Source organism: Xyrauchen texanus, chromosome 44 (genome assembly GCF_025860055.1).
Source record: "Xyrauchen texanus isolate HMW12.3.18 chromosome 44, RBS_HiC_50CHRs, whole genome shotgun sequence".
Taxonomy (NCBI): domain Eukaryota; kingdom Metazoa; phylum Chordata; class Actinopteri; order Cypriniformes; family Catostomidae; genus Xyrauchen; species Xyrauchen texanus.
Window position 1 is genome coordinate 31002123 of NC_068319.1, and position 26923 is coordinate 31029045.

Genomic DNA, 26923 nt, shown 5'->3' on the forward strand with positions numbered 1-26923 from the left:
CTCGAACGATTGCTAAACCTATTGCTATGGAGTGGTGGTGGTGTAGTGGTCTAAGTACATAACTGGTAATCTGGTAATCAGAAGGACACTGGTTTAAGCACCACAGCCACCATCATTGTGTCCTTGAGTAAGACACTTAACTCCAGGTTGCTCCGGGGGGATTGTCCCTGTAATAAGTGCACTGTAAGTCGCTTTGGATAAAAGCGTGCGTCTGCCAAATGCATAAATGTAAATGTAAATGTAAACCGGGTTCGAATGCTCTCTCATACTAACCGCACACATACACTCGACCCCTCACAAACATACTCGCACATACATTTGGTGAACAGATAACTTGGTGATAGAGCCCAGCTTTGTCCCTAAGTTATTGTACCAGTGGAGACATGCGTTAAATGGACAGATGAAATTAACCAGTATGGTTATTTCCTTCTTCATAATATATAAAACGTTTCTTCATGGGCAAATTAATTATTAAAATTTGATGACTAAACCGAAATGTAAAGAAACTGCTTTTAAATCTAGTCTTATTTTGTTAGATACATTTTTAGACACAGTTTTGTGTGAAATTGAGTAAATATAGTGCTAAATAATTAATATATTTTTTTGTAATTTTATACTTATATTATTTACTATATTACATTATTATTTATTGTGTTGAATCGGCCTATCGGCCACATCGCTCTCTGGATATCGGCATCGGCCATTAAAAAAACCCTAATACTGATATTTCAGCTTTCCCATGCAAAAAATGACTGTGGTGGTACCATCCTTTGTATCGTTAAGGTTAATTTTAATACTAACATTTTATACACACAAATATTTTCAGACTTTTTGCATAATTGGCAAAGATTGACGCATGGTACAAATCTTCTGCATTATTTTTTTCTTTATTTTCTGTCATATATCATCTCAAGCATGCCCTTCACTAGTACATTTGTGCTCGCTTATGTTTGGTGTGGTTGTAATTTTTGAAATATTTTAAGAAATCACAAAATAATTGTGATAATATTTGAAATGGTTTGTTTATTTTGACTTTGATTAGATGATCATAGTTTTAAACATGCAATATTTTATGTTTTCATAATGGATTTTCATAGTTTTCTGTGAAAATCTGGAACAAGACTAAAACAGTCAACCTTTTACACATATAAAAGGCTTTTGAAATGACCAAATATAAATGATGAAGGCCTGGTAAATAGTTTTAATGTGAACAAAGAAAAAAGTTGAAATCTGTTAGTTTGAATAAAAACAATTGAAACCTAGTACATCAAAAGAGCTTGAAGTTGAAAAAACATAAGATCAACATATTTACTGTATATACCATGGTACTTAAAGGTGAAGTTTGTTATTTCTGCACCACTAGTGTGTGCACGAGTTCTGAATATGCCCCGCATCTGGATATTCAACGAGAAAAAAAATCAAGGGCAGGATTTATTTCTGGGCAATTGATCAAGTCATTAATCGGCAAGTCATAATATTTTGAACATGTTTTAAGAAATGAAATAATTGACTTTAAAGACTTTACACGGGCTCTCTTGTGTTGTGCAGCAGTGATACGGGGCTGAAGGATGTACTGTCAGACTGGGACTCAGACATGGACTCTGAGGAATGTCTTAAAGACACAGATGTTCTTCACAATGGCAGCCGCAGTGACCAGGAATCCGCCCGACGCCTGGCCAGACGCCTCTACCACCTGGAGGGCTTCCGCCGCTCAGATGTTGCCAAACATCTGGGCAAGAAGTGAGTATTCAGCCATACATTCACTTCCTCAGGCCTTTGTTTCAAACCTGTTACACACACCTGCCTGAGAGAAATCTGAAAACACTTGCCTTTAACTTTGTGCCTGAACTTGAAGAGCAGTTAAACCAGTCTCTTTTTTTTATTGTCTTCTGGTCAACCAATACCACACTAGCGCGAAAACCAGGTTTATTTAAAAAAAATAAAAGAAAATGCAGTTGTAGTTTCTAAATGTGTTTAGGCTACTATTTATTTTCTAACATATACATTCCTGACATTTAATCAGGGGCAGTGGTGGCTCTGCCACTGTTGGGCCCTTGAGCAAGGCACTTAACTCCAGGTTGTTCCAGGGGGATTGTCCCTGTAATAAGTGCACTGTAAGTCGCTTTGGATAAAAGCGTGCGTCTGCCAAATGCATAAATGTAAATGAAAATAGATGGCATCATGAGGAAGGAAAATGATGTGGATATATAGAAGCAACATCTCAAGATATAGATATATATAAACACACACACACATTTCCAAAATGATGAAAATTGATCAAATATAATTAGTACAATTTGTATTTTCATAATGTACCTTGTTAGAATGTGCAATTGACAGCATTAGCTGAGAGAAAATGTATTTCATATGTAAGCAAAATAAACCCGTATGAAGAACCCAAATTGAATCAAGTTGGAAAATCTCTTATCAATACCCAGCTGTAATGTTTGCAGATATCTCATACTGAACATATAATAGTGTCTTATGTGATTGTGAAATACAGTTTGTAAAGACTTCATGAGAAATTATTGTCAGATAAGCCTGAAAACTGTGAGATTATGCTCTGTCATCATATTTGATCTAATTTAATATGAATCTTGTGTTTGTGTTGGCAGTAATGACTTCAGTAAGATGGTGGCAGAAGAATATCTCACATTCTTTGAGTTTACAGACTTGACATTGGACCAATCACTCAGGTACAGCTACAGTCTGATGTCATTTCAGTTAATGATTGTGCCATGTGGGCGGAGCTTTGAGTGCACTGATGTGTGATTGGCCATGTGATTCAGTGTAATTTTACTTGATTTAACCTTTATTTAACTAGATTGGTCCCATTAAGATTTGAATCTGTTTTACAAGAGAGGACTGGCCAAGAAAGACAGCAACCAGATATATACAGTATACAATATAAATACATAAATCAACTACATTTAAAACGACACGTAAAAAACGCAATCATTTATGACAATTACAATCAAAAGATTGTAGTTCCGTAGACTTAAAGCTGAATTATGTAATTCTGTGCCACTGAACGGAATTGCAAAAATAAACAATGCTTTAAAAAACAGCCTCCTGGATACACCCCTCGTCTGCTGTTAATCAAACCATCAGATAGTCTAACAAACCACAGAGACACAGTGTTAACATTTTTTGAAAATGCTCCTCTGAATGGAAGTTGTCTCTGCATATTAACCGGGTATAGAAGAAAGTATTTTAACACTAAAAATGTACATACTTCAGCTTTATCAATCATTTTGAATTTACTAAGGGTAATAATATGTTTAAGTTTAAGGACAAATTCAAAATTTCAGTGTAGGCAGACTAGGAACAGTCATGAGTACAAAATAAATCATAGCGTAGTCCATATTTATGGCTTCCTGAAACACTGTTTTAAATGGGTCATATCATAAGGAATCAAGTTGTCCTTCATCTTTTGAGACAAGATTTCATTTTACTATGAAAACACACTGTAACTCTAAGAATCGAGTTTCTCCCCATTCCCGCATGAGCATTTTAAAAATAAATTGTGTTCTGAACTTCTGAAATACCTCAACACATGACCGTCTGCGTTTGTCAGTGACACCTGTTCATGCCCAAATGATACATCACCATATCTTAACTGAATACATTTGACATTGATGTTACAAAATAATGATTTATTAGTATGTTGATTAAATAAAGGTTTGTTGTTATTAAGGACGTCAAATTAAAATGACAAATTATTGTAAAATTTAAGATAACAACAAAAAAAAAAATTCACATTCCTTTGCTAAAACTTCACTGCGCTGAATAAACAGTGAAACGCAACAGAATGGTCAAAGATGTTCGTCTAGCATGGGGGTGTCCAAACTACAGCCTGTGGGCCATCTGCGGCTTGCCAACTGCTCTGGTGCGGCCCGTGAGACATTTTTAGAAATTTAGAAATGATTATGAAATTCTGAACAGGGGATGTCACCTACCGCCACATTTCACAATGCATGGTCTCCAGTATTGTGTTCTCTTTGGAGTTCAACAGGAGTTTGGAATTTTCCAGCTTTCCACAGATGAAGTGCTACACAAAAAAGAATGATGTATTTGTTAAAGGATTGGTTTCAGGTAAGATGGTATCAGAGTAAAGATACTAGAGCTGTTGTTTTGCAGTGTGATCGGTCGCACAGAGTTTGAGCCCACACAGAGATGGCGAGCTGAGCACACTTTCCCATAATGTCCTCTGTAGAGCTGGGAAATTAAATCTGCTGTAATGAATTGGTTCCTTCTGATGTTTCCTTGAAACAAGAAAGATGATTCACAGTGCCACTTGAGAGTGAGGACAGAGGAAAGAGAAAGAAATCGTTAATACACGTGTACATCAACTAAATAAAAGTGAGCACAACAATTCTGATCAAACAAAATCATATTTGTAACACAAGAAACAACAGAACAGAAACTATGATTAAAGTACTGAAAAATAAAGAGTAATTCCTTCATCACTGGAAAGTGTAATCTGATTCTGAATGTTGTGATGGCTCACACCCAACACTGCTCAGTAGCAGCTGTACATGTGCTTAACAGTGACACTGAATTTACATAAAAAGATCAAATGTGAATAAGTGACTATAATATTTTGCATAAAAACTTTATTCATAGGCTTATGACCAAAACAAAAACAACCAAAAATATAACTGCAAGCCGCAATTACGGGGCCAAGCACAACTTTACGAAAAGCAGCATAAATACAGGTAGAAGTGCTTACATTTCAATGAAATTAATTATAACCTTTGACCAATAGGTGGCACTGTCACCACATTTCTATGGTGAGGTCAGGGTGTGGTCATTATGACACACACAAAGGTTGATGAAAATATGGGAAAGTGTTGCTGAGATACAGTCGAATATGTACCATCAAGCCGTGTTGGTCAAGTCATGACACATACCAAGTTTCATGTCAATACGCCAAAGCGTTGCGAAGATACAGCCTCCATTTTGGCATGCTTGCCATCAAATTCGTTGATGATTTTATTGAAGGATGGTTTGCTCCATCAAAAAGCTTTTGATAACTTTTGTCCCCAGTGTCTCTAGATACACGACACATTTGAGGATTTTGTGCAAATCAGACGTATGGTCATGGAGGAGTTCAAAAAATCGAATTTTGACTTCAGGCCTTACGGTTCAAAAACAATGAGCATAAAAACAAGGACAAATTTGGCCAGATGGTGGCGCTAGAGAGTTTGAGTTAGAGACCCCGAATTTGGGTCAGTAACATTTGAAAGTACCGTATCCTCTATCCGTGTGCCGAATTTCACAACTTTGTTCATACAGTTATATGGGCAGCCATAGACCCCTTTTCAGAGGAATAATAATAATAAGAAGAATAGAGAAGAATACTAACAGATACAATAGGGGCTTCAGTGCCTTCAGCTTGTTTGGTGCTTGGCCCGTAAAATGTAAAGAAGTCACATCCCTAGTTCCATTACAAGTGTTCTTGGTGAGTGAAATATAGGGTCAATGCAAGAATACCATAGAGCGCAAGGTGTGATTAAATCTTGCATATTATTAAGTGTTCATTATACAGGTGATGCAATAGTGGCATCTGGTAGTATATCTTTATTAGCGACACATTCACTTTTTCTGATGTGAGTCTTGGGTAGTATTGTGGCACCAGTGCAACATTATGTGAACATAGAACTGTATACTGAAGTGCTTTTTCCCCTTTGTTTAACTTTTTACTTAACATTTGAGAATATGAACTGACTAAATCTTATTATTATTATTATTATTGTATGCAACAGTCAGGAATGTTCTTTGCATTAAAACGACACAGTGATGTTATTAGAATGTCTGATCGTATTTGTAGGGCCGTTCCTGCAGTAGTTCAGATAAAGTTCACAAACTTTGAGTTGTGTTTATGTGCTCTCAAATACACAATTGTTGTTTCCTGTTATGATCGGAGCATTGTGTTGATTTTTTTGTCATTGTCTTTGATCTTGTGTCCTGATGGCTGTCAATCTTCAAACATATCTTGTCGTCTTTGTATGCAGTTGTCTTGTTCATGATATAATGCTGCTTTGATATGTTTTTGTGTCTCTCCTGCAGATCCTTTCTGAAAGCGTTCTCACTGATGGGTGAGACTCAGGAGAGAGAGCGAGTGTTAATTCATTTCTCCAACCGGTACTATCAGTGTAACCCCACCGTCATCACTGCACAAGGTACTGCACATCAACTTCATTTATCACAAAATGTGTTTTTTAGATTAACAAGCCCTTTGCTAAGTACCACCTTTAAACGATGTAAGTTTAGGAACATTCTGTGTGTTTGCATAGTTTAAAATGGAATACAAAGAATGTGTAAAATGTTGCACATAAGAGTGACACAAGATACCCACATTTGATCTGTATTTCAAATCTTTGAGTAAATCTTGAAATGTGTGCTGTGAATTTGTCAGCCCTCATTCAGAAATGAACATAATAGAATTGATTATAACATCAGTGTGAGCTAGAGGTCTTTTTGGACATTAAGTTGAAGGCCGAACCCAACCCATACTGTGTGACATGACCCGACCGGTACCGAACATTATATTTTAAGTGCCAATAGACACTGTATTTATAATGTAAGCATCATATGCATCATTCATAACAATATTGATACAGTATAAACATACACAGTTTTAAAGGCTCTGCGGCCCCCGCTGTTTGTGCACATGTGCGAAACAAGTAACATTAATGTAAAAACTACAATGATGATATTAAATAAATATAGCCTAAGTAAGATTATAAATAAATATGTGATATTATCAAAATATTTATAATAATAAAAGTGACAGTGGAGAATTGATGGGGAGATTCAGACGTGTTTTAATAAATGTAATTATCATGACAGTTATCTCACAAATGTAACAATTTAATGGCCATAAAAATAGGCTTCATTTTCTTTATGCAAAATATATATTTGTATTATTATTTATTTATTATTATTTTTGGAGTGAAATATGACCTGGGCATGTTTCTGTGAGACAAATAGAATTATTTCGGAGAGTTTGGCTGCCTTTAGTAATTCTGCATGAAACATGATTTTGTCTAGAATCAGAGTGTCATTTCTTCTCTATAGCAACCATCTTAGTAACAGCTATGACCGGTAAATGGGTAAAAATCTGTTGCTAAGACTGTTGCCATGGAAGGGATGCTAGACGTTTGGCCTGATGCAGAGATGAATGTGTGATATCCGATGATATGAGGACAATATTGTTCATTGTGTCTGATGTTTGCAGATGCAGTTCATTGTCTCACCTGCGCACTAATGCTGCTCAACACTGACCTTCATGGCCCTGTAAGTAACCACTGACCTCTGCCCCGCCAAATGCACATTGAAAATGTGACTGTTTCTTATGTAATTGCCCCGGGCACTTAAACCCAGTCAACATTTGACCTTATCAGAGGGCGTTATCGACTGATTTGATGATCCCAGTGCAGGAAGATTTCAATATACTCTAGCACACCACGTGTCCATTTAAAAAGTGATTTATACATTTTCATGTTTAAATTAAAAAAATTATTTCTTCATTTAATTAAGTGACAGTCCACTGGTGACTGCAAGCAATGTACAGTTGGTCTAATTAACTATATTACTTGTGGTTAAAATTGTTTATTCTGATAATTAACTATAATAACTTTTTCATTTTTATTGAGCATTGGTGTCTTGTACCATAGGTCTGTCATTTTATAACAGCAATAAACTACTCAAGTCCTTTCATTACAGTGATTTTACCATGGGTAAGGGGGTTTTAGGCACTGTGCATCATGGCTAACACCCATTGCTCATAGTAAAATCATTGTGCATGCATTAGTATGTAACCTAAATGAAACCTGTAGGATTTTACCACTAATTCTCTTCGTGCATTTTGATTGATCAGATCTACAGGTGAAGAAAGACAAACAAGTTTTGCACCTCCACAGTTTATGAAGTTAACTGTGAGGTGCATTGTGGGTACTCTAAGAATAGCTCATCTTGTTTGGTCTCCATGGAGTTTGATCATGTGTCTTGGATCACACAGGGTGGTGTGTTTTGAGTTGGACACGTTCAGTGGAGACGTGGATTTCCATGCCCACGCCGCAGTACTTTCATTTCAAACAGTGTTCAGCAGCTCTCGCCATGATGTGGGTGAATGGAGCTCAAAGTTGCACAAATATACTCCAAACACCCACACGCAAATAAAAGACTGCGTTTGAGAGGGAACATTATGCATATCACACAGGTTGTAGACTAGACTCACACAGCAGGTGTAGTTATCTAAAGACTACACGTGAAGTGTTTGCAATATATTTATGGTATTATGGGTCTAATATGGGGTTACTGAAGAAAACGACATATTTTTCTTATCGATTAGTCAGTAGCTGGGTTTCCATCCACATATTTTTATGCAAATTTTGGGATAACTCCCAAAATTTGCTGCATGGAAACGGCAAGATGCAAATCAAATCTTGAATATTTGCATAAAAAATGTACATATGATCGTTTGAGGTGGTTTATGCATAAACTGTTATGAAAACAAAATACCTGAATAAATTCTTAGATGTGCATCAAAAAAGTCACAAAACTTTGCCTCAATAAGTTATGTGACTGAATAATTAATAACTCTGAACGCTAACTCTGGCAACCACCCACAACACCCTAGCATTGTAGCAGTGAGATTTGCACAGACAAGCAACACTCACGTTTGTTTAGAAAACTGTCCTTGCAGAGTAATGTCTGTCTCTCACAGTCTTTGCTGATGCTGTGAACTGCTCATACTGCAAACCCGTGCCAAATGATACAACAAAGAAAAATCACTTGATATGTGCTGTTAAAATGATGGATGACACGCAGCTACAGCATCATTTCACAGATGAAGAGGCAATGGAAGATTGTGTTTTTAAGCCGCCTGCCTGTGTGTGTGTGTTTGATATCTTGTGCCAGTCTGAACATTTGTCAGTGGCGTCCACCTACAATCTCGGCTAGTGCTGGCACGACCAGTACAGTGAGTGAAACAAACACCGGCTGCTTGTGATGTCAGAATGCGGGCGGCCGAGCCATCGGTTCAGCAGTCTGCGTCTAGAACATTATCTGCAGCCTGGAAAAGCAGAAGCAGAAATCAAGTGTTAGACAGCGTAATTGTTGAGAATGTATTATAGTAGCCATTAGTAAGTATGTGGTTACTGTATATAGTCATGTTGAGTTCACAGCAAATGCTCCATTTTAAAAGCATTTGCTTAAAGGAATAGTTCAGACAAATGTCATTTACTCATCCTAATGTTGTTCCAAACCAAACAGATCCAAAAACAGAAATATCAGTGCTTAAGCTAACAACACAAACAGTTATAGTCTTTATATAACATGTCCCATTAAAAATTCACAGTGCTGTGGAAAAATTAAGTGAACCAAAAGATGACAAAAAAAAAATGAATTAGCGTCAGGAGTTGGCAAATCTGTCAGCCAATTAATGAAACGAGATTGGAGGTTTGGGTTAGAGCTACTTTGACTTATAAATAGCACTCAAACATTTTGAATTTGCTACTCTCAAGAAGCATCTGCTGACCTTCTCCATGCCTTGCAAAAAAGAGTTTTCAGAAGAGCTGCGATCAAGAATTGTTGCTTTGCTTAAAGCTGGAAAGGGTTACTGTGACAGGGCTGGGCCGGGTCATGATTCTACACACCCGGCCACTTATCTGGCTAATCAAGCCTCCGAGAGGGATAGAGGCCGACAGCGGACAGTGGTGCGAAAGAGAGAGAACTTTTACGGGCAGCTGTCCATCATATGTATGTGTTTGTGTCTTTTGGTTAAGTTCTTAAATAAATATAATTTATATTGTCAAGCTAGTTCTCGCCTCCTCCTTTTCCTTGTTCCCTTTACACTGATTCCGAAATCCAGGAAGGAGGAGGGATAAGCTGTAGTGGAGTTCTCGCCGCCACCATCCACCCCAACTGAGCAGCCGGCCATCTGCCGGGGACGGAGGAGCCTGGCCGCCCATAAGCGGAGGAACGGCCAGCGACTGCGAGGGAAGAGGGGGCTCCTAGCCGACTGCCTGGAGCGGTCAGGGCTGCTGCCAGGGACGGGGGGAGACCCCAACCAGCCACTAAACACGGCGGGATTAAGAGAGGACTAACGACCGCTAGCGAGGAGGGGTTTCATAACATTTAATTAGAATTTTTAATTGCATTTTTTGAACTCCTCCTAGGCCGTATATCCAATTCGCACAAAAATTGGCAAAACATTTATCAAAGGAATTTTGATTCGTCAAAGCGTTAAGATATAAGCCAACAAATTGTTCAGGTGTCGTCCATTTTTTACATATTGACCAATATCTACCAAATGAAAGGGCCAATGGTTACGAAACTCAATACACATATACAACAGGACATTCTGAGGATGCATTAAAAACGCCAAAAAAGTTGCATACGGGGTCGCTACAACTAAAACTATTTCATAACTCCGCAACTGTATTATCAATTAAGTTAGAAATCGGTATGCTTCTTGTAGGGGCCAAGTGGTATCCTACAATATGAGTCGGACAAATAAAAAACATGGCTACCAACAGCCAATGAAATTTCAGCAAAATGGCTGTATAAATGGTGTGTAAATTATTGTATATTATCCAATGTCACCTGCTGTTGTGTACTACATATGTGACTCCCTAGGTCAATAATTATCAAAGAAAAGTTCAACTTTGGTTATTTATTTAATGATTTAGGGGTTAACGTGTATCGAAAAGCCTATAATTCCTAAAATTAAATATTCTAATTTCTAAAACCTTTTTGGAGTTTGAGTGCTTTATGGCTTTATAACAGTCAAAAAGTAAAAAAAAAAGAAAAAGACCATAACAGTTATCCTGTTTCAGGATCGTTGAACACAGGACATCAGAGTCATATTTAAAACCAGTTTGCAAATTCAGCATCATACAAAGTACATATACAGACACATACAATTTTTGCATACTTTGAAAGTTCTTAAAAGGCGTGAACCCCGACAATTTCTGCTTGCAGCTATATTATACATTTGAAGTCAGAAGTTTTCATACACTTAGGTTGAAGTCATTAAAACTCATTTTTGAACCACTCCATATATTTAATATGAGCAAACTATAGTTTTGGCAAGTCGTTTAGGACAACAGCTTTGTGCATGATACGAGTAATTTTTTACAGATTGTTTCACTTTTAATTGACTAGATCACAATTCCAGTGGGTCAGATGTTTACATACACTAAGTTAACTGTGCCTTTTAAGCAGCTTGGAAAATTCCAGAAAATTAGCTTCTGATAGGCTTATTATGCACCTGTGGATGTATTTTAAGACCTACCTTCAAACTCAGTACCTCTATGCTTGACATCATGGGAAAATGGGAAAGACCTCAGAAAAAAAAACTGTGGACCTCCACAAGTCTGGATCATCCTTGAGAGCTATTTCCAAATGCCTGTTTGGACCACATTCATCTGTACAAACAATAGTACACAAGTATAAACACCATGTGACCACACAGCCATCATACTGCTCAGGAAGGAGATGCATTCTGTCTCATAGAGATGAACGTAGTTTGTGCAAAAAGTGAAAATCCAGAACAACAGCAAAGGACCTTGTGAAAAGGCTAAGAAACCGGTAGACAAGTATCTATATCTACAGTAAAACAAGTCCTATATAGAAATATCCAGAAAAGCTGCTTAGTAAGTAAAACGCCACTGCTCCAAAACCACCTTAAAAAGCCAGACTACAGTTTGCAAGTGCACATGGGGACAAAGATCTTGGAGAAATGTCCTCTGATCTGATGAAACAAAAATGAACTGTTTGGTCATAATGACCATCGTTATGTTTGGAGGAAAAAGGCTGAGGCTTGCAAGCCTAAGAACACCATCCCAACCGTGAAGCATGGGGGTGGCAGCATCATGTTGTGGGGGTGCTTTGCTGCAGGAGGGACTGGTGCACTTCACAAAATAGATAGCATCATGAGGAAGCAACATCTCAAGACATCAGCCAGGATGTTAAAGCTCGGTCTTCTAATCGAACCATAACCCCAAGCATACCTCAAAGTTGTGGCAAAATGGCTTAAAGACAACAAAGTCATGCTATTGGAGTGGCCATCACAAAGTCCTGACCTCAATCCAATAGAAAATGTGTGGACAAATTTTAAACATTAGTTTAAACAAAAAAGTGTATGTGAGTAAGGAGGCCTACAAACCTGACTCAGTTACACCAGTTCTGTCAGAAGGAATGGGACAAAATTCCAGCAGCTTATTGTGAGGAGCTTGTGGGAGGCTACCCAAAACGCTTGACGACAGAACATGCACAGTGAGTCTAATGTCTTCTTTGCTATTGCCAAATCTCAAGTACTCAAACTTTAGCTTGTTGTTGTGGATGAGTTGTCATGGAAATGTTCTTTCTGCTGCACTCTGCTCTTGTCATGCATATAAAAGTGAGCATTATATCAAAGAAGTCATTAAATATATGACATTGCATCAAAATTGTTGTAGTAGGAAATTGTAGTTCTAAAATATAAAAAGAGTTATACATTTTTAAATCCAATTTAAACAATTTCAACCGTACTCTTAGGTGTGCTAATAAATTTGAATTTGAGCTAAAAGATGTTTTACTTCACTAGCATCAGTGCAAGTAAGCGTACAGACCTGCATTAGCGTCACCAAGGAGAAGTTTGAAAACAAGTTACCTGAACACTCTCCCCATCCTTCATTTGTCAAAAAAAGTCCTGCCGTAGACTCACTCCATTGGTTGTCACTGTGTTGGGCTGGTTGAGACACTCCAACAAACAAGAGCAATGATTTGGAAGGGCTACAGGGCCATAGTGTTTAAACTCTTTAGGAAATCAACCTACACGTCTTATTTCTAGTTGACTCTGCATTTTAAACTGGGATACAAGAAAGAATTTAAACTTAAAATGATGACACCGTTCACCTTTTACTCTCAGTAGACAGTGATATTAATTATAAGAATTATTGTAATTGAATATTCCCACATTCCCACCACTCCAAAGTTCTGAATGTCTGGTCCTGTCTATGGATAAGATTACTTGCATAGAGCAAAAGGGACATGAGTAATGATTATCAGGGAAATTAGTTACCGATTACACACTACATCAAAATAATCTCATGTTATTAGAATTGATTAGTTCCTGATTGTAATAGATATTCTTAATCCTTTACATTTACTGCTGAACTCATCATGTTCATTCATGAATTGCATCATGATATTTTCACAGCACTTTTTGTCTGGTGTTTCCAAGTAAGCAGGGCTGTACTGTATATACTGTGTTATGTTTGATTTTGCTGTACTATTTATACCATAGTAGATGCATGGCCCTGCCCTTTTAACCAGATGGACATCTTCATTTTTTAGCATGACCAATACGACTAATGATGAGACATTAAGATGTTATTATTTAAAAAGCATCTGATCACTCTGCACCGTAGTTTAATTTTTCATGTTTTCACAAAGTTTCAAAGCTGAAATGGCACCAAATTGTGGGAATGATGCTGCTGTATTTGTAGGGATGTCAGATTTATTATTCATTTGTTATGAATAATCTTATCTTTTGGTTTGTGTCCCTCAAGTTCCAATTGAAAAGGGAAAATAATCCAATGAGAAGGAGTGCATTTTAGTAACTCTATTGTGATATGTACTGTTATGATATACAATTTTGTTGGTCATAGTGCCCACCCCAGCAGTGCACATTCTTCTTTAAGTTTAGTGTCAGTTTCTATTGAGTGTGTCAGTGTGATGTATGAAATACAGCTGCTATAGCAGTGCATGCTGGGATTCATTAGCAATGTGTTATTCTGCTGCTACCAGGTCACATCGAGCTTGCAGGTTAAATCAGGGTGATGCAGTGCCGTCTCGCCCCATTAACGGCCCAATAAATGTTTCTCATGCCCCACAGAATATTGGGAAGAAGATGACGTGCCAGGAATTCATCAATAACCTGGACGGACTCAACGCAGGACAAGATTTCCCCCGAGAGCTGCTGAAGGTAAGACACAAACGAATCTCCCAGCAATCCACTGTGAGATCATATATGAAAAGGCATTGCCGACACAAACCACTCAAAATTGAAATAAACTGCTCTTTAAGTTGTGTTCCAAACCTAATAATTCATTTTATTATAAATCAACAGAAAATAAACACAGACAGCACAGATATCACTGGATTGGAGTGTGTGAATTAGTGTAATGAGTTTTCAATTGAGATTTGAATTCTTTCAAATAAAACAAGTCTTATCCTAAAAATAGTTACGAGTAATAATACGAATAATAATTACAATAATTAAAATAAATACATGCCGGGGACCATGCCCCGCTGGCATAAACAATGCAAAGAGCTCTTATACAACAGTGGCACAGCGGTAAGACTAGTTGAGGTGGCGTTTGAACACCCAATCTTTGGAACTGTAGTACAGAGTTTAACCCCTGTGCCACACAATCATTAAGTCTATAGCGCGCCAACAAGAGGCATACCAGATTGAGAGTACAATGGCGTTACGGTGAAGTAGTTTCTTAGACATTACAGCATACTTTTCTGGAAAGCTGCTTTGAAACGATGTGTATTGTGAAAAGTGCTATACAAATAAAAGTATACCATTGTCTGAAGATTTAAGATGAGTAAGGAATGATACAAAATAATTTTGTTTAAATCGACTAAGCATTTTGACCACTATGCGGTGCTGTCTCCAAACTGCTCATTTACTTTCAGGACATTTTTCTTTTTTTGTGTGTGTGGTAAAACTGTTCAAATGTATTGGCCAAAAATGTGGTTTTGGTGGGAAGACCAGTAAAGAGAGTCTCTGTGTCTTTGGTGTTAAGGATGAGACACAGCTTAGCAATGTTACGGAAATTAAAAAGAGTAGAGACTCCGAATGAAATACTCTGTTGCTCAGCAGTTGCATAAACTTTTCTCAACTTTGTTGTGAGGCTGGACACGCCCACATTTGAGATCAGGTCACGCTGTTGCTGCGAGTCAGTAGCGTGTGAGACTTGATGAGATGCGACAATAACTGATTTAAGTAAAGTTTTACATTAGCATATTGCTAAGATAATGACGTGATTTGCTAACAAGTATAAAAATACATTCACAAATATTAGGTAAAATAATACATTTTTCATTACAATGAATTGTTAGAATTTGTCAAAAATAAGGTATCTTAGTAGGCAGCATCATTAATGTTGCTACCTTTTGGAGCAACCTTGACATCAGCAGTACTGTCTTCATAGGCAGCTTTCTAGGGTTTGAAATGATCTTTACTAATCAGTCACCAAGTTGATGTTTGAACACGTGATACAAGCTCAGGACAAAAGCACTCCTGTCCTGCATTCACAAGTTACACTGTTCATGCTGTTATTGGAGACACAGGGGACGTCTGGAGGGCCTGAACTAATACAGTATAACAGATCTCAGCAGAAACTCAGAATTACTGTAGTGTTATACATATCTAGTGTATCAACTATTGTTGTGATACAGGTCATTCTACAGAAGGGTTGATTTCTGTGTCCATCATTAGTATACACTGATGAGACAAAACATTATGACCACCTGGCTAATATACTGTTGGTCCTCGGCTGCCTCAAAACAGCACCAACCTGCTCAAGTCAAGTCAAGTCAAGTGGTTTTTATTGTCGTTTCAACCATATACAGTTAGTACAGTACACAGCAAAACGAGACAACGTTCCTCCAGGACCATGGTGCTACATAAAAACAACAAAGGACCAACATAGGACCACATGAGACTACACAACGAAATAAAATACCTATATAAAAAAAAAACTACATATACCTATATAAAGTGCACGTGCAAACATGTGCAAAAAGTACAGGACAGTACAACAAATTTCTGACAATGAACAGGACAATAGACAGTGCAGCGCCTACCAGTACTCAGTAGTGCAAAAAGATGACAGTTTCTAAAAATGTAAACATAACATACTATGAGATAATGTTCTATGCACATAGCAGTTATTGAGGTAGCAGACAGTTATAAAGTGACAGTAATTAAAGTGCAACTCAGGACACGTGTGTGTCAAACCAGTCTCTGAGTATTGAGGAGTCTGATGGCTTGGGGAAGAAGCTGTTACACAGTCTGGCCGTGAGGGCCCGAATGCTTCGGTACCTCTTGCCAGACGGGAGGAGGGTAAAGAGTTTGTGTGAGGGGTGTGTGGGGTCAGTCCACAATGCTGGTTGCTTTATGGATACAGTGCTTTTTGTAAATGTCTTTGATGGAGGGAAGAGAGACCCCAATGATCTTCTCAGCTGTCCTCACTATCCTCTGCAGGGCTTTGTGGTCCGAAACGGTGCAAGTCCCAAACCAGGCAGTGATGCAGCTGCTCAGGATGCTCTCAATAGTCCCTCTATAGAATGTAGTGAGGATGGGGGTTGGGAGATATGCTTTCCTCAGCCTTCGAAGAAAGTAGAGACGCTGCTGGGCTTTCTTGGTGATAGAGCTGGTGTTGAGGGACCAGGTGAGGTTCTCCGCCAAGTGAACACCAAGGAATTTGGTGCTTTTGACGATCTCCACAAAGGAGCCGTCGATGTTCAGCGGAGTGTGTTCACCTTGTGCTCTCCTAAAGTCAACAACCATCTCTTAGTACTTAGTACTTGGGTACTATTATTGATCATAAACTCACTTGGTCAGCCAACACATTAGCAAGATACTCAAAAGCACAGCAACGGCTCTTTTTTTTAAGAAAATTGCGCAGCTTTAATGCAGAGACTAGCACCCTGACATTGTTTTATTTAACTTTTATTCAGAGTGTGGTGATTTTTGCCATTCAGTGCTGGGGGGGGGTCTTTCTATCCAGAGCAGGAACATGCTGGACAAGGTGACAAAAATGGGTAGGAAAATTACTGGATCAGATGTGAAAAGCATCACAAATCTTACTGACCAGCACACCCTCAATTTGGCACTGAGGATACTGGAGGATCCATTGCACCCACTTCGCACAGAATATTCCCTCCTCCCCTCTGGATGTAGATTTAGAATGCCCCGAACAAAAACTAAACGACATATTACATCATTTGTGCCGAGGAGCATTCAATTATTAAATGGATCATCTATGGGCACATAGATTTATTTAAATGTGTATTATTGAATACATATCTATTTATTGATTCTTTAAGCTGTTGAACATTTTAGATGCGTATTATTGAATATATATCTATCTATTGATTCCTTAAGTTGTCGAATTGATAATTTTATGTCACTATGTGCTGTGTTATTGTTGCTCTATGTTTGTTGTGGTTATGTTTATTGTGGTTCCCATGAGTGTAAAACAAATTCCCCATGGGGCAATAAAGGTTTTCATTCATTTCATTCATTTGTTTTTTCGACATTCAGGGACAGGTTGTTGGCTCTACACCAGTTCGTCAGCCGCTGCACCTCCTCTCTGTATGCTGACTCGTCATTCTTGCTGATGAGACCCACCACGGTCGTGTCATCGGCGAACTTGATGATGTGATTCGAGCTGTGCATTGCTGCACAGTCGTGAGTCAGCAGAGTGAACAGCAGTGGACTGAGCACACAGCCCTGGGGGGCCCCAGTGCTCAGTGTGGTGGTGGTGGAGATGCTGTTCCCGATCCGGACTGACTGAGGTCTCCCAGTCAGGAAGTCCAGGATCCAGTTGCAGAGGGAGGTGTCCAGGCCCAGCAAGTTCAGCTTTCCAATCAGGTGCTGGGGAATGATTGTGTTGAATGCTGAGCTGAAATCTATGAACAGCATTCGAACGTATGAGTCCTTATTGTCTAGGTGGGTGAGGGCCAGATGGAGGGTTGTGGTGATGGCATCGTCCGTTGAACGGTTTGAACGATACGCAAACTGCAGTGGGTCTTAATCTGCCTCATGACGAGCCTCTCGAAGCACTTCATGATGATGGGTGTAAGTGCGACGGGACGGTAGTCGTTGAGGCAGGACACTGAAGACTTCTTTGGCATGGGGATGATGGTGGTGGCCTTGAAGCACGTTGGAACGACGGCGCTGCTCAGAGAGATGTTGAAGATGTCGGTAAGAACATCTGCTAGCTGGTCTGCACATCCTCTGAGCACTCTGCCAGGAATGTTGTCTGGTCCAGCAGCCTTCCGTGGGTTGACTCTACGTAGAGTTTTCCTCACATCTGCCGTGGTAAGACAGAGCACCTGGTCGTTGGGAGGAGGGTGGACTTCCTCGCCATCACGTCGTTCTGCACTTCAAACCGAGCGTAGAAGTCGTTCAGCGCATCTGGAAGGGAGGCATCTTTGTCACAGGCAACTGATGTTGTCCTGTAGTTGTTGATGGCCTGGATGCCCTGCCACATGCGCCGCGTGTCACCGCTGTCCTGGAAGTGACTGTGGATTCTCTGGGCATGTGCGCGCTTTGCCTCTCTGATTGCCCGTGACAGTTTGGCCCTAGCTGTTCTTAGGGCTGCCTTATCGCCTGTTCTGAAGGCGGAGTCTCGGGACCTCAGCAGCGTGCGCACCTCCGCAGTCATCCACGGCTTCTGGTTGGAGCGTGTGGTGATGGTCTTGGAGAAAGTGACATCATCAACGCACTTGCTGATGTAGCTGGTCACTGATGCTGTGTATTCCTCCAAGTTGGTAGAATCGCCATATGTTGCAGCCTCCCTGAACATGTGCCAGTCAGTACACTCAAAACAGTCCTGAAGAGCAGAGATGGCTCCTGCTGGCCAGGTTTTCACCTGCTTCTGAAGCGGTTTTGTGCATCTGACGAGCGGTCTGTATGCTGGAATTAACATAACAGAGATGTGGTCTGAGTAGCTGAGGTGGGGGCGGGGCTCCACCGGTCACGCGCCTGGGATGTTTGTGTAAACAAGATCAAGCGCGTTCAGCCCTCTCGTTGCAAAGTCCACATACTGATGGAATTTAGGGAGCACTGTCTTGAGATTTGCATGGTTGAAATCTCCGGCGACAATAAACAGTCCGTCGGGGTGAGCGTTCTGCAGTTCAGCTCATAGCCCCATACAGTTCACAGAGCTTCCTTAGCGTTAGCGCTGGGGGAATGTAAACTCTGGTTATGCAAACAGTGGTGAATTCCCGTGGTAGATAAAAAGGTCTGCATCTAACAGTCACAAGCTCCAACAGCGATGAACAGTAACTAGAGACTAGCATAGAGTTCTTGCACCATTCGTGTTGATGTAAACACACAAGCCACCACCGCGAGTCTTACCGCGAGAGAGCTGTATTTCTGTCGGCACGAAACGAGGCGAGCCTGTGTAGCTGAATGGCGGCATCCGAACTCTGTCGCTGAGCCACGTCTCCGTGAAAACAAAGACGCAGCAGTCTCTAAACTCACGCTGCGTAGCCTGCTGGAGTCGGATATAGTCCAGTTTATTGTCCAGGGAGCAAACATTTGAGAGCAGGATAGACGGAGAGCCGGCCGGCTAGGGTTTGTTTTTAGCCTAGCATGGACCCCGCCCTCTTTCCGCGCTTCTGCTTTCTCGCACACCGCTTACAACGTCCTCTCCCCCGGCATCAGGCGACGCCGAGGGCTGGAGGCCTGGTCTCCGCAGCAAGCCGAGTACGCGTAGCGCCTCCTGCAGGTCATCATGCAGCTTGGTTTTTGCATGAGTCTTATATTTCAGTAGTGTCTGGCGATGGTAGACACGAACACCGGTTGCTCCGATGTCCATGTGTTGCAAAAGTCGGGCTTTTTTTAACAAAAATAGCACCATTGTGGATCCGGAGTGGCCGCTGCGTGCTACCGCGCCGCCATCTTTATTTTGCTGAGGCAAGGACCCTACAAGACTCCTGAAGTCCTGTAGATTGAGAGGTGGAGCTGCTGTGGATCGGACTTGTTGGTCCAGCACATCACACTGTTGCTGTCAGATTGAGATTTGGGGAATTTGGAGGCAGGGCAACACATCAGGTCTTTACTCCTGCATTCAACACATTGACTACGAGAACTGATTGATCGCTTACCATCTAATCTACCCAGACCTTGACATGTGGCCTTTTTAGGAGATGATCAGCGTTATACACTTCAGCCGTGAGTGGTCAAAATATTTTGGCTCATTGATGTATATGTAAATATTTACTTGGATAGCTCACACCAGATTTTTCTACTTATTATTTTATTATATTATATTTATATTATGTAAACAGTATACATGATAAAATGATTTAAGCATGATAAAAGGTTTTGACTGACCTCTAAATTAGCAACATTCTTTGAAAACTATTTATTTCATGCAAATCTTGTAAACAGCTAAATCAAACATGACTTGTGGGCTGGCTATGATTCAGTCAGATCTGTGGCCTTCTGCTAGACAATCCTTCCCATGATGCCTTTATATGTCCGGTGCTGGCACAATAGGCCCTTTCCCAACTACAGTCTTGTGGTTTTCCTTTAATAACTTTCTAGATGAGAACTCATACAAGGAACAGAACACCCAAGGAGACTTTTCCTGTTACGTTCGCATTGCCAAAAGTTACCACTGTAGTGACGGAATCTAGTATCGACCATTTTTCTCCTGACATGGTTGGAACGCGTGTTTCAATATAATCAACAACACCGACAGAGGATTGGATTTACACTTTTGTTATTGCTGTTTTACATGAGCTTTGGCTGCATCTGAATACGTAGTCAGCTGCCAAATCAGTAAATTTTTTAAACAACAGCATTTTTGAATGAATGAAACTCTAAAGGAAACTGGTCTCTGAACAGTTTAAAAAGCAACTTTTTTCATCCAACCTCAGCCCCTGAAGGCAGCATTAGCGGTCAGACTACCACACAGCACGGGCTGAATTTAGTTGACAACATGTTGAAAGCACTATAACCTGTTTTTCAACCCAATCTTACACAATGAAGACTTTTATGACTCAAATTACTGTACGGAAATACTGTAACAGACACGCAATACTTCCCTCATGTGAACTCGATTTCATGACGGTTTAGTGTATAATGGAGTTCAAATACTCTCTGTCGATAAACATCTGATTATTTATAAAAGTCATCCCAGGAACAGTTTGATGAAGTAATCCAGAAACCACTTTATTTTTTGTATAGTCACATAGTACAGATGTGATGAAAACTCAAAGCGTATCTCCCGATGAAGTCTCACACACACACACACACACACACATATATGTGAAACGGGTGATCCTCTTTGTATACTTTGTTGGTTTTATTTTATTTCTGTAAAGGGAAATGTAAAATTAGCGCAATACTCTGCGTAGCATGCTAGCAGCTAGTTGTTTACAATGTGGACTCCCCTCCTTTCTAAATGCTTTGTGCATTATTTTGACCAATCACAGGATGCAGCACCTCCCACTGTCCCTCTACACCCCCAAAGTACCAACTCCAGAGTAGGAGCTAAAAATCCCCCAAAAACAGCTCAGAGGAACTACAGCCTATTGGCAGTGACATAAATGTTGTGTTTCGCAAGGTTTTCTGCTTCAGTGGTTGTGGTGTTGATTCACATTGTTTCTAAATTATTGTGCAGAGTGATCAGATGCTTTTTAAATAATAACTTTATCACAATAACCCAAATTTCACTGTTTTTTGGTCCTGGCACAAAATGACCAGCCAACATAATTTTACTAATCATATCAGCAGCACCTGTGAAAGTGTGAACGAGCACTAGTCGTGTGAAATTACTCTTTCTGATTGGATTATAAGAGCAGACTGATTGCTATAAAAGGAGAGAAGATATGCTTCCAGTCATTGTGTTCTTGTTCGCAATGGTTACCTCTAAAGAAAGATGTGCAGCCAGCAACTCTTTGCATCAGAATGGCCTCACATGCAAAGAAATTGCTGCAAAGAGTATTGCACCTGAAAGAACCATTTACTGGATCATCAAGAACTTCAAGGAGAGAGGTTCAACTGCAGTGAAGAAGGCTTCAGGATGTCCCAGAGTGTCCAGCACGTGCCAGGACCGTCTCCTCCTGATGAGCTATGGAATCATGTCACCACCAGTGCAGATCTTGCTCAATATTGGCAGCAGGTTGGTGTGAGTGCATCTGCAAAGTTATTTTCTCTGATGAAGCCCCCTTCTGACTGTTTGGGACATCTGGAATATCGATAGTCCAGAGAAGAAAAGGTGAACGCTACCATGAATTTTTGAAAAAAGATAATGATTCTTTTAATGTTTAAAGTTAATCTGGTCTAGTTCTGGCAAACAATTGAATCTATTTACATGTTTGATGTGTCATATTACAGTCTAGTGGACCACTTTTGTTCTGAGACAGTGAGGTCAGTTAGAGCCGTTTCAGTGACTCATTCTCAGTAAACGGTTGTACAAGGTCAAGTTTCCAGGTGATTTAGTGGCTGTTTTTTTTTCTTTTCAGAAATCAGCCATGCAAAACTCAAAAATATATCAATGGATCATTTTGTCCTTTTGTGTTTCTCGGTTGGCATCTGCAGGAACTGTTAAATTGGCAAATTAATATAGCACCTTTACCTTTGAAACCGAGCTTATATATAAATCAAGTCACAAGTTTGGGTTAAAAGAGCTTTTTATTTAATTGAAAAACTGCTACCTCATTGCAGCTATTTCTAGGAAACTGAAAATGTACTTTCTTGTGTCAGAGTCAGGGCTGGGCATTGCCAACAGCCTCTCAATATGATTCGTTATATCACGGTGCATCATGTAATTCTGAAACATTTTACTGTTTAACTTTAATAAGAGTTTGAAGGTGGGGGGCCTGGGTAGCTCAGCAAGTAAAGACACTGACTACCACACCTGCAGTCGAGCTTAGGGCTGTTACAGAGACAGGTGTGATATTTCATGGCACCAATCTCAGTGATATCTGACAGGTAATAAGGATGTTCTCTACATTTATATAAAAATCACTTACAGCACTGTAACAATTAACGATGGCAAAGGAGGAAGCTGGGACCGGCTTGACAAACACATTGACATTTAATGACACTTTTCAGTGTATAAAGAAACAAAAACACGCACTGCTTTTCAGCCAGCTGCTTCAAATCATAAAACACACACAAGAACGCGGACAAGCTTCATGCATCTCTCTCCCGTCTGCCGCTGTCTCTTCTCCTTAAATACTCCCGACTCCCCTCACTGGAACGCAAGGCCGGTGTGGCGTGCAGGTGGAAGTCATTTGCCACTTTATCTTGGCTCCGGCCTGCTCACCACAAGCACCTTTAATGAAATTGTGAGTGATGCCCCTTTAAGTCAAGGCTCTTTTTAACCCTCTTTACATATCCCAGGAGTTATTGTGCACAATTCATAACTACACATTATTCTGAAGATTTTTTTTTTTGTTAAAATGAATTAACTTGCTCCGCCTCAAACACCTTTCCTCTTCAACTGACGTCACCAAGGTCTCTAATTTTGAAACATCTTGTCAATCAATTCTCCATGGAAAAATCAAGATGAAAAAGCATGAGTCCATAAACTAGAGGAAATCTTTTCTTTTTAGAGCAAACAAGTTTATTTTGCTGTTGACATTTTTATTCCTGTAATTTGTAGGGCTGTTAATAGGGCAGAGAAATTAGAACTTAAATATTTTCAAAATTCTAATTAAATTAGAATTTTAAAGTCAGCTGATTTTTAAATGGACGTTGTTTACTTTGTCCGCAAGAGAGTGCATTGAATACACAAATCCGCCGCGAACTCTATGGGCGCTGCCATCTTGCCTGCCGCCATTACTGCGGGCCTGCGAAGTGTGACGGCCCTCTAATGATATTTCAATGAAAGCGGATCCTGCTCATGAAATAAAATGTCTGGTTTACATTGGGTAGATGATGTCAGGCAGTGGCCAAAACTTACAGATAAAGGTAATTTATTGACAAAATAATGTATTAATGTAAAAATGCGTCAGCCAAATGTAATGTAATGTAATTAAGACGTGTATTAATTGATGACAACAATAAAACCGAACGCTGTCATAACTAGCTGTGTTGCTAATATGTTCACAAGCTTCACAAGTAGGGTTGCCAGCTGTCCCGAGTTAGGCGGGACGTCCCGTGTTTTGGGCCTAATTTATTTGTCCCGATTAAATAGACTGCTACGCTGATCTAACCACTGACTACACCAGCAACACGACACTTGAGAATGATCACGACACCGGTCATAATCCATCACAGCCCACACTCACGCGCATCAGACCATCCAAACTCAACATCCAGCCACAAAATATTAATATAGTAAAATGGCTTCTACTTACATGACATTCATAACCCATGAACAACACAGGATAGGGGTTTTCTCTTGTAGGTTGTCCGTCAGGAAAATGTATCCCACACACCTTAGAGTGGCAACAAAGATGAATACATAATGAGCGATGCATTGGTGGTAAAAGTACTTCTGAAATAAGTGTAAACAAGACAGCACTAGCACTCTGCACTTTCTCTTAGTTAACGTCAGTCATGCACAATTGCACTTTACCATCCTATTTATGATGCGTGAAAGGGGGTGTATATGATTGTTCTTCTTTTTGTGGGGTGAGGGCCAAAACTGTTGTTTATCCTGTCATGTCCATCTTATTTGTTTTGTCTAGTCTTTTGTGATAAGTCTCCTGTTGTATCAGATGTACTATATGGCACATATTATGTTTCTGCAAGGACGAACATCTGTCTATTTATAGTTGACATAGTACTTTATCTTTTTATCCAAAGCAAGCAACGAGGACTAACATTTAAGCTGATGCAAAGAGAGGAACTTCAGTTTACCAAGCAGTAACGTAAGAGCTTGAGAAAGTTCCAGTTACACAGCAACAAGATATTGCTAGCAAACTTAGCTAGCGCTGTTTCACAGTATGTTACACCCACTGCATGCAATCTGTGGCATTAACAAATTGAACAGTCAGAGCCAAACTTACCACAGTATTCTTGTTTGTCGTGAAGCCATCTCGGTTTATGTGTTTCATCCACTTTTGACGCACATCTTGGTCCTCCGCTCGACCAGGAACTCGAGCAACCCGTATGGCCGTAAACATGGGCAGTCAATGTGCAACAAAGTTTCGTGAAATTTACAAACTGTTTTACTCCAGGCCTGTAGTTTTATGCTGTTGTTAAAACAGCCAACCACACAACACACTCTTCCCGGCATCACTGGACAGCATACGTACAAAAAAAACTAAATAAAAATAAAAATTTTTACAGTACAGCTAACATCTGCTACAGCCACCTACGAGAACAACACGCTACTTCCGCAGCAGCAAGGCCCGCAGTAATGGCGGCTCTGCTTTACTTCCGTGTTTCGCCGGATTTGTGTATACATAAACCATACAACACCATGATATATTATTATAAAGAACATTTCTGGCTGTTAAAAAAAGAGCATTTCATTTTCAACTAATGTGCATAAAATAATTGAAACCTTTTAGTCAGTCCGTATTCTCAGATATTAAGTAAAAAGTGAAATGAGGGAGAAAAATCTTCAATAGAACTTTCTCACATGGTGTTGCACTTTCACTGATTCCTACTACTCCAGACCCGAGCTTCATAATAACCGCAAAATACCAGAATTGTATGTAGAGTGGCAATATTCATTGATGGCAGTGGTTTTCGGCTGACCTCGCTGGTGAAGTGGCTCGGACTATGAGCACAGGCCAGTGGCTGTTCAAACAGACGGAACACAACAGACTGGAACCGAACGAGAGCATCTCGAGATGCATGTTTCCAAGTTGAACATCTTTCCTAACAAAGCATTTAAACAACTCATAATCTCAGAAATGCTTATACGATAGCAAGACGCAAAGACCTCCACCAACATTAAGGTGCTGTTCACACCGAACGCTCAATCCATTTGTTTTTCTATGTAAACGCACACTAGACGAATGTTTCCCTTTGTTATTTTTTATTCAGTGTCTCTTGCAGGAGCGCTGTTTTTTTAGATGACGTGTCTAATTAAACTGTATTTGTTGCGCAGTGTCTAGCCTTTTTTAGCACAAGAATCTGATCGATTTGAAATTGTCAGTGGGTTGGCACACATCCAAAATTCAAATGTACAGTTTTAGCATTCAAATGTGCAATTTCTTTCTTAAATTCGATGGATATTCAAATTTTCATTTGACAGCCCTAGTACTTTGCACAGTACACCAGCGCCATGGTACTCAAGCTTCAACATACCGGTGGTTTCAGTGTTTTTCATACGGTAGTACTTTATTTTTATTAATACCATAAAAACGGTTGTATTTATCATAGATAGTTGTGGTATTTGGTTGAACAGAGGTCGTGAAGCTGCATTTGTGACTCAGACTCTACATCGCCATGGAAACGGCATTTCTCTGAGCCCAGTGCTTTTAGATGAAGTGTTGGAATCTCGAGATGCTCTTTTCCAAATCGAGCTTTTGACACAGCATTTTAAAATGCACTGCTCACTTATGGTGCGAGACGCTGATGAGAGAGCAAGACACAATGGCCAACAACCTCTAACTGACACGTGTACATAGACGATTCTGGAAGTAAAATTCCCATTCAAAATTAATGATTTATGATAACCGACTATCGTGATCTCCAAGATTGTGGTATAGTTAAACTACAACTACACTACCCATGATCCTGAAGAGAAAAACTCCCGTCCAACAAAGTGCACCAAACAAGCGCTGCAGGGACCGCCCACTTGCATGATGCATTGTAAATGACACAATCTAGTCGCTCTCCCTACACTCTCAAACTACTTATATATTTGTAAATATCTAAATATTTTGCCATTACATTAAAATATATTGTTTTTATTCTTATTATCAACAACTTAAAAACATTCACATTTTCTCCAGAAATTTCAGAAAATAACAAGATGTATCTGTCCATATGACGAACATTTTTTGTCATTTACACTGTTAAATAACAATATACTTCTGACCAGGTAATTAAAAGCATTTGAAAAGAAGTTCATTGAGGGTAATGTTCAGATCACATCATGCTTTTGTCATGGTATATATCTGAAGAGAATTAAAGCCGTCAGATGTTTCGATTTTTTTGAAGGTCTAGCCTTTAAAACAGACAGAATTGACTTCCATGTAATCA

General features: G+C 39.7%; 1 protein-coding gene across 3 annotated transcripts in view; it reads left to right on the forward strand.

Moving 5' to 3' along the window:
- Positions 1 to 26923, forward strand: part of LOC127637033 (PH and SEC7 domain-containing protein 3-like) — a 162916-nt gene that overhangs the window by 76174 nt on the left and 59819 nt on the right. For all 3 annotated transcript variants that reach the window (XM_052117879.1, XM_052117880.1, XM_052117881.1), the window contains 5 exons: positions 1549 to 1740; positions 2616 to 2696; positions 6073 to 6185; positions 7244 to 7302; positions 13892 to 13981. In XM_052117879.1, the coding sequence (XP_051973839.1) occupies positions 1549 to 1740; positions 2616 to 2696; positions 6073 to 6185; positions 7244 to 7302; positions 13892 to 13981 (535 nt within the window). The remainder of the gene's footprint in view (positions 1 to 1548; positions 1741 to 2615; positions 2697 to 6072; positions 6186 to 7243; positions 7303 to 13891; positions 13982 to 26923) is intronic.